Source organism: Canis lupus, chromosome 22 (genome assembly GCF_048164855.1).
Source record: "Canis lupus baileyi chromosome 22, mCanLup2.hap1, whole genome shotgun sequence".
In the NCBI taxonomy this organism is placed as follows: domain Eukaryota; kingdom Metazoa; phylum Chordata; class Mammalia; order Carnivora; family Canidae; genus Canis; species Canis lupus.
Window position 1 is genome coordinate 43,561,721 of NC_132859.1, and position 17,410 is coordinate 43,579,130.

At 47.5% G+C, this 17,410-nt stretch overlaps 1 protein-coding gene across 3 annotated transcripts; it reads right to left on the bottom strand.

The window, feature by feature from the left end:
* Positions 1–1,673: 1,673 nt before the first annotated feature.
* Positions 1,674–13,750, bottom strand: SLC25A38 (solute carrier family 25 member 38). Of its 3 annotated transcripts, none has more exons than XM_072793268.1 (7): positions 13,521–13,737; positions 8,796–8,917; positions 8,143–8,227; positions 7,065–7,244; positions 6,687–6,855; positions 4,775–4,941; positions 1,674–3,004 (listed from the first exon to the last, which is right to left on the bottom strand). In XM_072793268.1, exons 1-7 carry the CDS (start codon positions 13,572–13,574, stop codon positions 2,882–2,884), a joined length of 900 nt encoding a protein of 299 aa, XP_072649369.1. In that variant the 5' UTR covers positions 13,575–13,737; the 3' UTR covers positions 1,674–2,881. The 3 variants fall into 3 exon arrangements, with proteins under 3 accessions (XP_072649369.1, XP_072649368.1, XP_072649370.1); XM_072793267.1 differs by having other exon boundaries at positions 13,506–13,736; XM_072793269.1 differs by lacking the exon at positions 4,775–4,941 and having other exon boundaries at positions 13,506–13,750.
* Positions 13,751–17,410: the final 3,660 nt, after the last annotated feature.

Sequence of the window (17,410 nt, forward strand, 5' to 3'; positions counted from 1 at the left end):
TGCTTCTATCCTCTTTTGGCCCATGCTTTACTAGGCCTTACCTGTAAGTGGCCAAATAAGTGTTTCCTTCCTACAAAGCTTTCCCTCTAAATAATTTGCTTTAAGTCTGAGGTAGCCAAGAACAAATTAGTTTAAAAAGGCACTGGGCAGTGTTTCCAATCAGCTGAAACTCAAACTTTAATAGTTGTTACAGACTGCAGAAGAGGAAAAACCAATTCCTGGGCCAGAGATAATGCAGCTATCCAGGGCCACTTGCCTTTGGAATCAGGGTTAAAAGGGGCAGTTCCAGTTTTACTCCATGTTTAGAGGAAATTAGACTGTTTCTCCAAATTATGATTTCTTTGCGCTGAAAGAACAAATGAACATGTAAGGTGACTCTGGTGACTGAAATTCACCGGCCAAGTATAAGATGAATAGATTGGAGTGAAGCCTATACCTCTGGACTTCATCTCTGTCCCTGGTCTGCCAGGGGCTCTTGGGAGGGCCCCCACTGGCATGAGGCTCCCGTGGCCCAAGATCAGGGTCAGGGCCTAAGTTTTTGGGAGGCAACCCCTATATCCATCACCTGTGGTGACCGGCCTTCCCTCCATTCCTATCCCAGCAACATTTCCAGTCTTACATAATCTTCTACTTTCTCTGGCATGAGACCTCATGCATGCAGGTCACCAAGCACTGGTGGCTTCAGTGCAGCTGAGATTAGGATCCTCTCTGTCCTCTCCTAGACTCCTCCTTCTGTTATTTTGAATAGGACACTTTAACCTAAACCTTAAGTATAAACTTAAACTTGTAATTAAACTTAATACAAATAAATAAAATAAATAAACTTAATGTGTGTCTGAGGTTGAATTGTGCATACCCTGGGAGTCCTAACCCTCACCCTAGCTCCTAGGAAATGTGACCTTATTTGGAAATACGGTCTTTGCAGAAGTAATCAGACTGAGGTCATTCTAGAGTAGGGTGGGCCCTCATCCATTTACTGGTGTCCTTGAAATTAGGACATAGAGACAGATGTGCAGGCGCTTTGTGGAGATGGAGGCAGATTGAAGTGATGAATGCCAAAAATTGTCAGCAACCACCAGAAGCCTGGAGAGACCAGGGCTATCTTCCCCTAGAGCCTTGAGAGAAAAGATGTCCCTGCTGACATTTTGATTTCAGACTCCTAGTCTCTAAAACTGAGAATAAATTTCCGCTAGCAGCTACCCAATTTGTGGTAATTTGTTGTGACAGCCCTAGGAAACTAACCCAGGGTACCAGAAACATCTGCTCCTTTAACCTTCATCATTACTATCCCACTTTCTGTGAACAGTTACAAGTGTGTCTAAATAAGTAGAGAACCAAGCTTTCCATCTAGAACAGCCTATATTCTTAACCAGACCAAAATTCCCCTTCCTGCTGTCATGATAATGTAATGGCTCTTTCCTAAGTTGGCAAGTGGATAGAAACACCTAGAAACCCCCGAGGGTGGCTATAATAAACAAAACATACAATAACAAGTGTTGAGGAGGATGTGGGGGAAACCAGGACCCTTCTGCACCCTTCTGGTGGGAATGTAGAATGGTACACAGTCCGGTAGTTTCTCAAATGGTTCAACATAGTTTCCACATGATCCGGCAGTTCCACTCCTAGGCATGTATTTACATGAGAGAAATGAAAACATAGGTCCACACTAACACTTGTACATAAATGTTCATTGTGGCATTTTTCATAAGAGCCCCGAGTGGAAATAATTCAAATAATCATCAACTCATGAATGGAAAAATAAAATCTCATACAGGCATACTGTATTATTTGGCCATAAACAAATAAAAGGACAGTGTTAAACATGCTACACGGATAAACCTCAAAAACATGATGCCATATGAAAGAAGCCAGATGCAAGAGGTTACAAATTGTAGGACTACATTTATACGAATTGTCCAGTAAAGGCAAATTATGGAAGAAAACAGATCAATGGTGGTTGGGGGCTGGGGCTCAGAATGAGGATTAATTATAAATCTGAGATCTTACTGGGGGATGAATGTGTTCTAAAATGGATTCATAGTGATGAATACTAACAATCACTGAATGGCTTATTTGAAATGAGTGAATTGTACAATGTGTGAAATAAAGCTGTTTAAAAAAAATGTTTAGATTTTTAGGACCTATACAGGTTAAGAGCCAGCCCCCTTAGACTATTGGGTTATTTTAAAACACAGTACAGACACTAGGTTTTCCAGTTTTCAATGATAAAGTGCTCCACTTTACTTATGCGAACTTTAGCTGCAGAAAAATGCCAGAACAACTTGTAATTGAAACAGTGCAGAGGCCAAAACCAAAAAGAATGTCATCTGGACACTTACAGGCTAAGAAGCCACTGTCCCCACTTCTTCAGAGCCTCTGAGGTGATTAGTAACCAATTAAGTAATGACATCTCTTCTTTCTCATCCTATCAGCATCCCAGACACACTAAAGCCTGGTGACAAGGACCCTCTCTCTCCACCAACCCGGCTTCCGCCACTGGAGCTCTTCAGCTGCAGCTTCTCTGGCTGTGTGAAGCCTTGTGCAAGAACAGATCCAAACAGGCAGCCTGGTGTAGGTGGGTGGCTGAGGCAGAGCCACCTGAAAGAGCTCTTTCCAGAAATGCCTTATCGAGTAGCCTGGCAGGATGCGCAAACCCTTCTAACTTCCCAGTGTGCTGTATGTGGCAGTAACTCCACTTTGGGGAGATTCTGAAGGCTTGAGTCAGGCCCATCTCTTCCCTACTCAAACTGGGGAATGAAGGGGATACATCAGCCTGGCTTTCCAGATAGGACTTCATCTTACTCTAGGACAGTGAGATGAAGCAGCCCTTGGCAAGAGCCAGGCAGGGCAACAGAGCCCATCTTTGCCTGGTCCCTCTTGATCAGGACTTCAGTCCCATCTTGGCCATCATCTCCTCATACACGGTCCATGCCATCGCTGCCATCAGAGCTCTGCGGAGGGCCCGGGGGACGCCACCTTGGAAGAAGCCACGCAGCCCATAATCCTATGAGGAAAACGAACGTCAATACTCTAGAAGCCAAGTACCAACACAATGAACACACCTAGCGTGAGAGTGAGGGTCTCTGTTACCCCATTTTCGAGCCTAGGTTTTTAGATTTTTATAGGTGATACCAAAACGGAATAATGGATCTAAGGAGACAATGAACTAAAAACATTTTTTTTGCATAAAAGCATTTTTGCATAACGTTTTACTAAACTCTATCTTTTTAGGCCTGCTTTAGCTAGGACAATTTCTCAGCTGAAAATCTTTTTTTATTTTTTTAAAGATTTTATTTATTTATTCATGAGAGAACACAGAGAGAGAGAGAGAGAGAGAGAGAGAGAGAGAAGCAGGCTCCATGCAAGGACCCCAACGTGGGACCCAATCCCAGGACTCCAGAATTATGCCCTGGGCCGAAGGCAGGCGCCAAACCGCTGAGCCACTCAGGGATCCCCCTCAGCTGAAAATCTTTATACTGGATTGCCATATACAGCTGGATAGCTTATATAGCTCACGTAAGCACCAAGACCCAACAGGCAGCTAAGATCCAGGCCACAGTGTGGATGCCACACCCTGGGTTCTGGCACCAAGCTAGAGAAAAGGGCGCCTTTTTGGCCATTTGTGTGCCTGGAGGGAGCATCTTATGCTCTTAGTGGTCCTATATAAGAATTAAAGACAAAACACCTCTTATTCCTCCTTCATAATGTGGACTGATTTATTCATTCCAACCGTTATCATTCCTGCTATTTTCATACATAACTGAAGAATATTATTTTCCAAGTTTAGGGTTTTAGGTATAGAGAATAAGAAAGCAGACGACCCAAGCAGTGAAGACTATGATCAGATTCCAAACTATCTGTTTATATCTAGGGTGAGACAGATAAAGCATGCGTAGGCTCATGTTGTTTCCTCTGCTACATACAGAAAAATATAAAAATGTAGGGACAAACTTAGCTTGAACAACAATAGCTGGTATGTGATAACTGTGTGCTTCCAAGGGACCAACCCAAGGGCTTTTAAATGGTGCTTAAGTGGGGGCACCTGGGTGAATCAGTAGTCGAGTGTCTGCCTTTCCTAAGGTCATGATCCTGGGGTTGAGTCCCACATCAGGTTCTCCACAGGGAGCCTGTTTCTCCCTCTGCCTAAGTCTCTGCCCCTCTCTCTGAGACTCTCATGAATAAATAAATAAACTCTTTTAAAAAATGGTGCTTGAGTGTACTTTATGTCTCCTGTACTTTCTATCTTTATTTTTAAAAAATCTTTAATAATACCGTTTGTGCATTTGTGTTAGAGCAAATTTCTAGAAACCAAATAATGTGTTTGTGATTTTTTTCTGACTTTAGTTCCTCCTTGGTCCTTGATCACCAGATGACCAGGCCCTTCCAGATTGCCTGATTCCATAGGTCTGGGGTGGAGCCCAGCAATCTGCCAGGTTTGACAGGTATCACAGGTTGTCCTAATGTAGTCAGTTCCCTCCACCCACCACCAAAAAAACCCTGCAACAACAAAAAACCCAAAACAACCCACAACCAACCAGATGTTTTTAGCAGTGATTCTTTGGAATCATTGGGGAACTTAAGCTACTGATCTGGCCTTCAGATAGAAGCAGCCCAGGTTGTGACCTGGGAGTGGGGACTTTTTAAAGCTCTGCAGCTGATTTTAATATTTAAAAGACATGAACTACAGAGAGAGAGAGAGAGAGAGAGAAAGAGAGAGAGGGAGGGAGAGGGAGCGCCTTAACCACAAGAACCAATATTTACTCCATAGCCTTACTTTGAAAATGAGTGTCATTGCCTGGCCAATCCACCGAAATTTCATTGGGGAGAGCTGCATATGAGTTTTGATAACATCCGCAGGTTGAGTTACCAGGGAGGCCAGAATGCCAGCAAAGATCCCACAGCTGAAATTTACCACAGGGATAAGGTTTGCATCCAACTGGTCTGAAACAGGACAAAGGCGACATTCAATTACAAATGAATCTCACATTCATCACATAAATATCAATACCAAGTGGCCCACAGATTCTTCCCCAAAGTCAGAGGAGTCTAGATTCAAACAAGGTTAAGGAGTGGATATTTAAAGCTATAACCAAGTGTGAATGGGAATGATGGAGTTAAAATTTTGTCTTTACAACCATCACCATAACTGATTTGGGCAAGAATCACTGATTGAAGTTCAAACATTCAAGTGAAAGCAACAGGATGTTTTATACAGATTTATACAGGTTCAAAGTGTTCCCCCACACTGGCGCTTTCAAATTACAAAAGAAAAAATGAGTTTTCAGTGGGGACACTATCTTGTCCAAGTGACAAAAAGTCAACCTCGCCCACAATGGGTCCAAGCAACGTCATGAGCTTCCTGATATAGGTGCTAGAGACTAAAGAACTGTAACTGGGGATCCCTGGGTGGCGCAGCAGTTTGGCGCCTGCCTTTGACCCAGGGCGCGATCCTGGAGACCCGGGATCAAATCCCACGTCGGGCTCCCGGTGCATGGATCCTGCTTCTTCCTCTGCCTGTGTCTCTGCCTCTCTCTCTCTCTCTCTCTGTGTGACTATCATAAATAAATAAAAATTAAAAAAAAAAAAAAGAACTGTAACTGTGTTAAATTTACTGATTTAAAAAAATAATAAAAATTAAAATTTAAAAAATTAAAAAAAATAAATTTCCTGATTTTGAGGAAATCGTTCTCAGAGAATCTCTTTGTTCTTAGGAAACACACATGGAGGATATTTAAGGGTAAAGGGGCATCACTCCTGCAACTTACTCTTAAATGGAATTGGAATAAACAATTATACATATAGGGAAGTCAAAAATGTACATACAAGCTCCCTTATTGCCCTAACTTTCTAGGGCAACATAAGGCTGTGACCTGCATACCTGTCATCCCTCCTGGTGCCTTTGGCAGAGCAATGAACTCCTAAAGCACCCCAACTTACTTGATTACCACTGTCGTGATGGTGGCATGCCAGTTTTCCCACCTCCACAACCTTGACTGCATTTCCTTGCTCAGATTATCCAGGGACACCTTATTGAATGCAGGTTCATTCCACAGGATGTTTCTATCAGGACCAGGCTCTGTTTAGTTAGACGTTCGCTGCCCACTGATCGTACCCCCATCATGACCAACATGAGCTTACTGACAGCATGGGTCTGTCAGAATGCCTGAGGTTTGGTACCCTTCCACCCAAACAGAGGGCTCAGAATCACTTCAACTGGGAACACGGCAAGGGAGGTGCTAACTTTATCAAACGTGTCTGATAAGAATCAGATCAAGTGTTTCTTGAGAAAAATAGTCTCCCAGGTCTTACCCCAAAGTTTCTGATTTAGGAGGCCCTGGGTGGGACCCAGCATTCTAAAGATCAGGTAAATCTGCGAGGTATTATTGCAGGACTTCTGCAAAACATGTTTTATTCCACCCCACCCCACTCAAGAAGTGTGGGGTGTAATACCAGTACTCTGCTATAATAGTCTATAAACTCGAAAGGTCAGTGGCCAAGTATGTCATGACCACTACTACTGTGGCCTAGCACCCAACCCTGACACAAGGCTGACATGGCTTAGGTCCTAACAGTCTAAGAAGAATCTGGAGATGCTAAGAATAAAGAGTCTCATATCACAGAGAAAGTGGTGAGGATACGAGGTCTTGGAGATATCTCTTCCCTACCAGACCTTCTTTTGTCCATACCATGGGTCATGATATTTTTGGTCTGGTTGTAGAACATCAGGTAGATTCCAGAAAAGGGTGCGTCACGAAGGAGTGTTGCTGTCAGGCCACTGAAGAGTCCCCGGTGCCCCTCACTGCGATAGATGCTCCTCAGGGCCGTATAGATGCTCTCATAACCATACCTCCCACTCTGCAAAAGAAGCATAAGACCAGTGGCTTTCACAGCGGCCCTGGTTTTGAACAATGAACCAACCTGACTTCAGGGTACATGGCATTACCAGGGCACATGGGGTCTGGTCTCTTTTAGATTCTAAATCTGGAGTTGACCTCAGTGGCCCCTTGACAAAAGCCCAGTGCTTCTGTTCATCCACCCTGAAGGCCTGAAGCAGTCAGACTCACCTCGTAACGTGTCTTGATCACAGTGATGGGTGACATGCAGACCCCTGCAACTGAGCGAGAGCCCACTCCCAGGATGACGGACTCCAGGGCGGTGGGGGGATGGCCTCGCAGGAAGTACTGCTTCAAGGAGTAGAGAGTGCCGAAGTAGATGCCAATTCCAGGGACACACCTCACAATGGACTGCAGAATAAGTCAGAGGGAGGAAAGAAATCAGAGACTCATGCTTTTAGATACTGTCTTAGCTGGGTTTTACCAAAAGAAGATGGAGATCTGCACGCAAGTACTTGATTGAAGGTGTGGAGGTAATATCCATAAGAGAATGGGGCAGTGAGGCAAGAGAGATGGCAGCCAGTGAAGGTCAGGTTGCCGACCCATTACTGACTGCCCTGGGCAATGGAATCCCTTTGGAGAAACTCTGGGAATCAGCGTAGGGCACCTCAGAGTTACCCCTCCTGTTGAGGAGGGAGAGTGAGGTTTTTAAACATCAGCGGTCATCTTCCATTGGGAAGGGGCTGCTGTGGGCTGGGGTGAGCATTCACGCCCTGGCACTCCCAGCAAAGTAGGTTCCTGGGGCCAGGAAGAGCCCACAGGTAAAGAAACGCAGGTTCGGCCTGTTTGCACCGAAGGGCAAGGGCAAGGATATGCTGGCAGCTGGGGTACCAGCTGCACCTGCTCTAGACCTGCCACTGCTCCAAAAAGCTGCGTCTAGGGCAACACAGACAGGGAGAAGCCCTCTGGCAAGAGTGAGTAGCAACAGAGACCAGGAGAGCATACAAGTCCTCCCCCTGCTTCTGACGCTCACCTATCCTTCCTTGGGAGGATATGTGAGGTGTATGAGAAAGGGCTACTTTTTTTTTTTTTAAAGACTGTATTTGTTTATTCATGAGAGACACACAGAGAGAGGCAGAGACATAGGCGGAGGGAGAGGCAGGCTCCCAGTGAGGAGCCCAGTGCAGGACTCGATCCCAGGGCCCCAGGGATCACACCCTGAGCAGAAGGCAGATGCTCAACTGCTGAGCCACCCCAGAAAGGGCTATTAAAGCAGAGGGTGCAAGAGGAGACCCAAAAGGCAGCTTACAGGGGATATTCCTTTCCAAAGGCCCAGAATACTCTCCGTGCGAACCACCTTCAAGAGCAGAGCCAGCATCCCAATGCGTCCGGATCTGAAAGCAGACAAAATGGGGGCCAGAAAGAAAAAAATCCATTAGAGTTTGTCCTCATAAAAGAACTTCCCATCCAAAGACTTCTTTCCTAAGAGCACTCAAGAATCTCTACAACACATCTGGGAATCACTGAGTTTCCACATGTGCAGGGTTTGGCACAGACGTGTGTATCTGCCCATTCACACTACAAACGATGGGATGACCCCCCATTTCACATGCATTTGATGTACTTCCCTCAGGGCTGAGCCCAATGCGGGGCATAAATGAAACACTAATACTCGCCTTATTTCCAGAAAACCACCCATACTACTCATATCAGACAGCACAGTTATGACATTACAAGCTAGCACAGTAAAATGCAAGGTCCCCAAGGCAGATCCCAGGAAGGGGTCTTCAGAGGGCCCATTTACTTAATAAGAAATATCAAATAGAAGCTGGGCATGGCCTGGGTTTCTCTTTAAGCAACCCGCAGAAGGGGAGTTGACTTAACACAGTTGAGATGCTTTGTGTCTGAGAGAAGTTGTTGAAACCAGTTCCTCAAAGAAATGGAGAGAACAGCAGGTATTACCCATGGGCTGAGGGCTGGAGAGTCTGCAGGCGTGTTTTGAGGAGATCCAGGGGTTGGAAAAGGAGTGTGGAGCAGGTCCCACTGATGGAGCCACACAGGAAAGCCTTGATCACCGGATGCAGCTTTAGGGCAAGAGAACACTGAATCAGCAACTTTGCAGCCACAGGCCTCATGGCCCCTGCTGCTTTCTCCACCCCGAGAGACTACCTGGCGATGACCTGTATTATCTTCCCACTTCAGAGAAGGGAAAAGTGTACCCAGGAAAGAAGAGTGCTGGAATGCTGTGGAGAACAGAGTTCCCTGCTAGAGGGATCTCTCTGCCCTTAATCTTGAGAATGAGCAAGGAGTATCCTCCTGAACAACACATCTACGTCCATCCGTGAATTAGGCCACCAACTGCAGCTCCTTCTCTGTCTCGACAATAAAAGTTATGGACCATCACCTTATCTTCACAGAAGTAAAATCAACTGAACCTAGTGTCTGAACTATTGGTTGCCGGGCTCTCTTGGTAATAGAACCTGTAGATATTTACAGGAGTGAGACAAAGGAAGTGAAACCATAAGCTCAGGTTCAGTGTAAAACCTGGACCACTTCCTGTAAAACCCTGTCAATTTCATTAACTTGAAGCTTTCCCTTTCTCTCATGCCCATGCCCCTCCCCGGGACCTAAGCAGATCACAGATGGCACTGTAGACCAGCAGCTACCCCTGACCCCTGGGTTTGCTGGCTCTCCTTTAAACCAGGACAGTAGTATACCCTGGCTAATGGAGAGGCGCCACTCAGAAGGGCAAAGACTAAATGTCCTTCCATGAGCCCACCATGCTAGAGGCATCGCGGCTTGCTGCAGAATCAGCTCCATCACAAACAATTGTGAAAAGGTGCATTTAAAAATCCAACCAGGGGGTGCCTGAGTGGCTCAGTTGGTTAGGCGTCTGTCTTAGGCTCAAGTCAGGATTCCAGGGTCCTAGGTGTCGGATTCCTTGCTCAGTGAGGAGTCCGCTTCTCCCTCTGCCCCTCCCCCTGGCTCATGCTCCGCCCCCCTCAAATAAATAAATAAAATCTTTAAAGAAAAAAATCCAACCAGGAAAGAAAAGCCCTCTTCTCGAAATAAGACATTTGGCAAACTCCATCCAAAAAGATCTTCTCATTAAATGGCACTTGCACTATTATTCTTTAACACACAGTACGCTGTTGTCCTAAGACACTATGAAGTTTCCGGTTATACACCTTACAGCCACCCACCCAGAACTAAAATGTGCGTAAACTGTGGTTTTTTTGTTTCACAAAAGGGAACAGAGATCACTCCACATTTCTACCAAACGAGCAAGTCTCAAATTAGAACTTGAACCACTTAAAAGACTAAAAAAAAAAAAAAAAAAAAAAAAAAAAAAAAATCACGTAATAAATACTGGATGTCCTAACTTCCTAATTCTGTTCAAAAGGCTTGTCAGGTATCCAAGGGTGACAGAATTGATAATACAACACCTACAACCAAGCAAAATGTGTCTACCTCATCATTCCCTGTCCTGCTCCTTTGGCTAAGCTCTATTCCTGTGAGTCTGAGCTTCTCGGCCTCATCCTTCCAAGTGGCATCTTCTGGCAGCAAGCATCAAAGCCCCTATCTTTCCAGCCTGATGTTACATCTCCTCTGCTCTCTCTTGGCTAGTCATCCCTCAGTCCCCACCACTTGCCATCCAGCTAAAGCTGCCCCTCCGGCTCATCAGGAACCTGCCCATCCCCGGACCCCTTGCCCCCTTGCCCGTCCCAGACCTTCCCTTACTTGGCCGTTCCAGTGCATTTCAAACAGCTGGCCCACCTCTGTTTTGGGCTGCTTTTCAGGCTGCTACAGTCCCTGTCTCAGAGGTTTCTCTTATCTCCCCTAGCCACAGCCCCTCAGGGCCACCTCACCCACACCACAGGGCACCACGCCCACAACCAGTTCAGCCCAGCACCCCTCTCCCTGGGAGGCCCCCAGGCATCTCCAACTCTGGCTCCAAAATGGAAACCCAGTCAATAGTTCACCACAGCCCTGCCTCCACTCCACAAGATATTCCAGTGGTAAGTCTGGGAGACACGTGAGACTCCTCACTGTACCTCCTGCTACATGACCCAGTCCTGCTGATATACTGTCAGTGTTGCCAGTGCCTGCCCACACCCATCTGTCCCAGCAGCCTCCACTACTACTAACCTACCCTCCCCTGACCTCTTGGAGCAGCACTGGGTGAGGCATCTGTGTACACTTAAAAGCGAGGTATTTTAACCCATTTTACAGATGAACCTGGAACTTACAGAAGTGACCAATGTGTCCTAAGGGAGAGTTTGAGGCCACTGGTAGGCTTACAAGGTCCTTTCTGGATCAAGTGGCCCCTTGTTACCCTTTTTGTTTCTTTAAAGATTTTATTTATTCATGAGAACACAGGGAGAGGCAGAGACAGAGGGAAAAGCAGGCTCCATGGAGGGAGCCCGAATGTGGGACTTGATCCCGGGACTCCAGGATCATGCCCTGAGCCGAAGGCAGACACTTAACTGCTGAGCCACCAGGGCTGCCTGGGTGCAGCCACTTCTAATTTGCCTTTCTCTTAGCTCTGAAAAACCCCATCCCAGCTCCTCCCACTCTGATTAATCCCTGGGGGTCTCTGCTTAGCTTTCACCTGCAGTGAAAAAGCCTCTGATCGCCCTGTTGGCCTTCAGTGCTCCTCAGTACCCTTAGGGTCTAGGACAGAAGAGGCCACTGGCTGTCCTGTTCATGATGGTACTTCCAAGCCCTGACCAGGGAGCCTGGTGCACAGTAGGTGCCCAAGAGTAAAAAATGAATGAATCCCATCACCTGCAGGATGGCTCTCCATTGAGCACAATTCCATAGGCTAAAGCTTAGTGGGGGCCCTGCGTGGCCCATCCCAGGAGAGGGTCATCTCCCCAGGCTCCCTTCAGCCCTTTGCTTGGGTTGTGGGCATGACAAGTAGTTGCAGCTTTGGTGCAGTTCTCTGCCCTGCTTACCCAATTCTCTCATAGGTATTGTATGGGATTTGTCTTTTAAGGCTGTGGTCGTTGACACACATACTCCACACACACCTAACCACCCTGGTTGCAGAACTATTTTAGGTCTTTACCCTTACAGCCTAATGATTGGGCAGATTATTGGTTTAATAAATATTTGTTGAATGAATAGAGCCTCTAACTTTTTTAACTTTGTAATTTTCCAGGCATTAGGACAGAGCAGATACTAAATATATACCAGCTGTACAGACAAACCTCTACTAGTTAAAAAACAAAAACCCCACACACAACAGGTAATACCATTGTTTTCAGAAACAAATCCAGAATTTACACTTTTTTCATTTTGAATAGTCTTTTTTAAAAACAAGATTTTATTTATTTATTCATGAGAGACACAGAGAGAGGCAGGCTCCCAGTGGGGAGGCAGATGCAGACTCAGTCCCAGACCCAGGATCACCTGAGCTCAACCACTGAGCCACCCCGGTGCCCTTCATCTTGAATAGCCTTACGATATTGTCACATGAACACCCTTTGAAGGTATGTTTTTTTCTAAATAGCCGAAAGTTATTCAAGGTGAAAACGATGAGTAACAAAAAAACAAAAAACAAAAAACCGATGAGTAACAATTTGTTTTTTTGAGGAAGGAGGGTAAGAAACCCAATACTACACAGTAGGCAAAAGCAGTAAGTTAACAAACAGGTTGCACGAGCGACTGACTTCCTTTTAAAAAACTGAACCCGGGATCCCCGGGTGGCGCAGCGGTTTGGCGCCTGCCTTTGGCCCAGGGCGCGATCCTGGAGACCCGGGATCGAATCCCACGTCGGGCTCCCGGTGCATGGAGCCTGCTTCTCCCTCTGCCTGTGTCTCTGCCTCTCTCTCTCTCTGTGACTATCATAAATAAATAAAAATTAAAAGATAAAAATAAAAAAATAAAAAACTGAACCCTATTCAAGTCTCCAGGCCACAGCCGGAGGACCCAGAAAGAGAAACGGCAAGCACGTTTCCAAAGATGTAAAGCAGAGCCGCGGCCGCTGCCTTCTTCAAGGATTAACCCCCACACACCCCGCCTGTGACCCGCAGCTGTGACCGGCGGGCGGGAACCCGACGGTGGCACGAACGCGGCGGCGATTCGCGGCCCGCCCCGCCCCGCCCCGCCCCCGCCTCCACCAATGGCGGCCTGGCGGCACGACCGCAGCAGCCAATCCGGGCTCAGGGGGCGTGGCCTGGCGGCGCCCCCCCGCCGCGCCAGTGGCCCAGCCGCGGGGAGGTGGAGACGCAGAGGCCGCCCGCAGCCCCGACTCACCTCGCTGGGGCACACGCTGCTTTTTAGGCTTGGCCTCACCACTGGGGCTCGCGACGGCCCAAATACCCGCCCGAGCGCCCTCCCCGCCCCCCCCCCCCGCCATGAGGCATCCAACTCAGGGCAACTTCCGGGAGCGCTCGCACCTCCCTCGGGGTCGCACGAGCACACCCCGGCCACTCCCGGGTCCCGGCAACTCCGCTCACTGCCGGGACACCAGCGCGGCGGCGAGACCTCGGCTCGTCTGTCCGGGGGGGGTGCAACGCCTCCCTCGCCCCCCATCCCTCTCCCGCCACGTCCCCGCCCGGTTCCGCAGGCGCCCGGGGAGCGGAGGGCCGCTGGCCCTCGGCCACCTCGAATCTCGCTCCACGAGCCGGCGTTTCGGAACCCCTGCGTCCCTTCCGCGCACGTTACCATAAGCGTCTCCACCTTGTCCCCGACATCCTGAGGCTGCAGCAGCGCCGGGCGTGACTTCTGCAACATTGGACGGGAGGCCGGGCTGCGGGGGCCGTTGGCGGGAGCGCGGGCCCGGCGCCGGCCAGCCCGCGGGAGAAGGCGGCGAGCGCGCGCGGGCTCTGCGGGGGGCGCCCTCCGCGGGGCACCCCTGCGCCTGCTCCGGCTCTAGACCAGCTCGGCGCTCCGGCCCATCCTGCCCGGCGGCACGCTCCTGGAGCCCGGATCCGGCGGGCTGCGTCGGGGGCGGAGAGAGCGGAGGAACCGCGCGCAGCCCCGCGATTTCGCTTCCGGGGCCGGGGCCGGGGCGGGGGCCGGGGCGGGTCTGGCGCTGCGGCGGGTGCTCGCTGCAGTGCCACCCGGCGAAGGTGTCCGGCACGGCAGGGCGCGCGGCTCCCCTGGCCCGGGGCTTGAGCGGACGTGCGCGCCGAGACCAGGCCGGGGCTGCCAGGTCTGGTGCAAGGATTTGAACGCGTTTGCACTCCGAATCCAGCATAAGTAGTCATCTGTGCCTGTTGACCTACAAATGTGGCTCGTGTACCTGACGACCAGAATTTTTAATTGTAGTTAATTTGTATTAAAAGTTAAAGCAATGTGGAATATTTTTCTGTTAAACGACTTTGCCATGTGCTGTAAATTGGCCATACACTGCATTTCTTTTTTCTTTTTTTTTTTAAGAGAGAAAGAGGGGGCGCGCACAAGTGCGCAAGGAGACACAGAATCTTTACCCGTTGGCTTTTTCAATGAGGAGCCCCCTCCAAGGGCTCAAACTCACCCCTGGAGATCATGACCTCAGTGGACAATCAAGAGTCCCAGGCTTAAGCAACTGACTCACCCAAGCGCCCCCACACACTGCATTTCTAAGACTTTAAGTAATGTGGTAAAATAGCTTATTAATAATGGTTATTACATGTTGAAATGATATTTTGGATATATTTGGTGAAATATATTATTAAGATTAATTTTATGTATTTTTTTCCTTTTCTGAAAAATATGGCTACTAGAATATTAGAAATTGCACAGATGGCTCACACTACCTATCTATTAGACCACAGTGGTCTAGACGTTTTAAGATTATGGTTTACCTCTCCTCTGGATTCTAGGAATAACCTGTATGGTCTCCCAGCTTCCCATTATTCCAGTCTGGTGGAGCCGTTGAAAAAGTACTGCTGCTGGGATCCTGCAACTCCTATTGAAAAAAGCAGGCACATACCTTCCATGTCCCTGATTATCTGAAGAATAAAGTTCAAGCTTTTCATAGTGACAGGCTTCCAATACTTTCCAGTATCTATTCTTCACCCAGGAAATCTAGGCCAGGGAAGAAACTGATAAATTTAGGGAGTAAGATGCTGTTTTTATTTTATTTTATTTTATTTTTATTATTTATTTTAAGATGCTGTTTTTAAAGACTTCATTCCTGTGCTATTAAGTCACAAGGAACAAGCAAGAAAGCAGCTCTTTATCCCCAGAAGGGATGAAGCAAAACATAAACATTAAAAAAAAAAAAAACATAAATCTGCTTATCTTGTTCTAAGCATGAGGCTCATTTTCTTTGTACAGTGTTGATGGCTAAGCTAAAACTTCTTTTTAGAGAACAGCTACATTTTCCCCCATAGGGCAAGGATTCCTACTTTTGAGAAACAGTGGATTGGTGTATTTCAGAGGCAGCCCTTAGCCACTCTGGGGTTGGGGCAGAGGTGGGACCCACAATGAAAGCCTGTTGTCGCTGGCTACCCCACCACAGGCAAGTGCATTGGCTTGGCCCTGGGCTCAGAAGATATGCGCTGGCTTTCAAGGGTGGTAGATGCCTGCCAGGTTTTCTTCCTCTGTATTTGCTTCTGCCATACTCCCAGCCCTGGAACCCAGAGTCCCCCTATCGTCTCCAATCCTGGAGATGTGGAAATGTATGAGATCGCATGAAAGAAGCATTACTCATTAGCAGATGAGCGAGGGCTTTGGAACAATACTTACTTAATGGCGGAACTTGGAGCAGTGAGCTAAAAAATAAAAGAAAAATATATGGTGAAAATGCTGCTTGTGACTTTAGTTCAAAAAAAGGTCATTAGCATCAGACACAGCTCCCCTGATTTGTCTGCAGTCGATGGAAGGTAATTTTTGTTTCTATGACCTAACTCCCCCCACTTATACATTAGGTCCCCTGAGCTCATTCTGGCCTTTCTTTCATTAAGGTTTCATGATGCTTTCCCATCCCAGTGACTTTAGTCACTCTCAATCCAGGAAGAAAAACATATACCTCTGTTTGGATACATGACCCCCCCTCACAGCTTTATTCACAGAAGCTTTGATATCTGGAGGCGTTGCCACCATCCAAGAAGGAAAAAGCTGTAGTAAGCATGGGAAACCGGAGATGGATGGGAGGCAGAGTCTGAAACCAAGCAACTTTGGTTCCCGCCCTCCAAGGCAAAAGTAGATGAGCCTTACAGTGCCTTGCACCTGGGTGAGCCTCTTTACAACTAGTGGCCTCCCAGAGAGGTGAATGGGTATGTTATGATGGGCTCCATCCTGTAACCAATAGACGCTCCTATCCATTTGAACATCCCCTCCACCCCAAACACAGTCTAAAAGAGCAGTGTTAAGAGTCTCCAAGGGCACACACTGCCCTCAGCAGTGGGGGGAGTCACCCTCTGTGCCTAGCCTCAAGGTTGGGCACAACCAGCAGGGAAAAAATTCTAATGGCTTTACCAGAAGCTTCGGCAGAAAGGATGGTCCTGTCACTGCTTCAGGCTTTCTTTCTTCTGTGCCAGTGACCTTTGACCTTTGCCTCCAGCCTCACCACTGAGCTGGGGATGACCAGATTATGAGAGAGAGCAAGGAGGTAGAGCTATTCATGGGCTCGTCTCTGAGAAAGTGGTAGAAGACTCTACGGTGTGTGTGAGGTGTTGGGGGTATGTCCCCACAGAGTAGGGGTCCTGGGATTTTACTCCAAGAGCCAAAATATCAGGGTCGAGCTGTGAAACAAACCCAGGCCATATGGCATTGTGTGTTTAATCAGCACATAGAAGCCACAAACCTCTCTAACAGCATTGTGACAAACCATTTCCCTATCTTTTGCAATGATCAAGTTCCTTGCATTTTCCTGCTGTCTTCCCAGTGAGGAAACATATACTACCTTTTGGCTAAAACTTCACAAACATAAGCACGTGTTTTCTCCCAGTTCCTGACCAGTTTGAATTGCCCACAGTGGTGAGCAGGATGCATTTGCAGTTCATCGACTATCAAGTAGCTCTACCCACACATGGCAAGCTGTATTCATCTTCATCTTCAGCAGAAAGGCCCTATCAGTAAACAAGTATTCCTTGTGAGATGCTGAGTTTTATGGGTCAACTTGACTAGGTGATAATCCCTAGTTATTCAATCAGCACCAATCTATGAGTTGCTGGGAAGGTATTTTGTAAATGGGATTAACATCTACAATCAGTACACTGTAAGCAAAGGAGATTGTCTTTAATAATCTGAGCAGGTCTAACCTAACCAGCTGGAAGGCCTTATGAACAAAACTGAGGCTTCCCTAAAGAAGAAGAAATTCTGCCTCAGGACTGCAGCTTGAGTTCTTCCCGAAAGTTTCCAGCCTGATGGCCTGCCCTGTGGATTTTGGACTTGCCAATCCTCACAATTGCATAAACCAATTCCTTGAAATAAATCTATTAATGTACTTATATATACTAGCTATATTGATATATATTAATACAATTTTTTAAATGTGTGCATACACACACACACACACACATATATTTCTCTGGAGAACTCTGACCAATACACCTGGTTCTCCCTTCTTGGAGAACGGGAGCTGTGTCCTCCTCATCCCTGTGTGCCCTTGAGAGCCCATGGAGGCAGAGCAGTAGCGT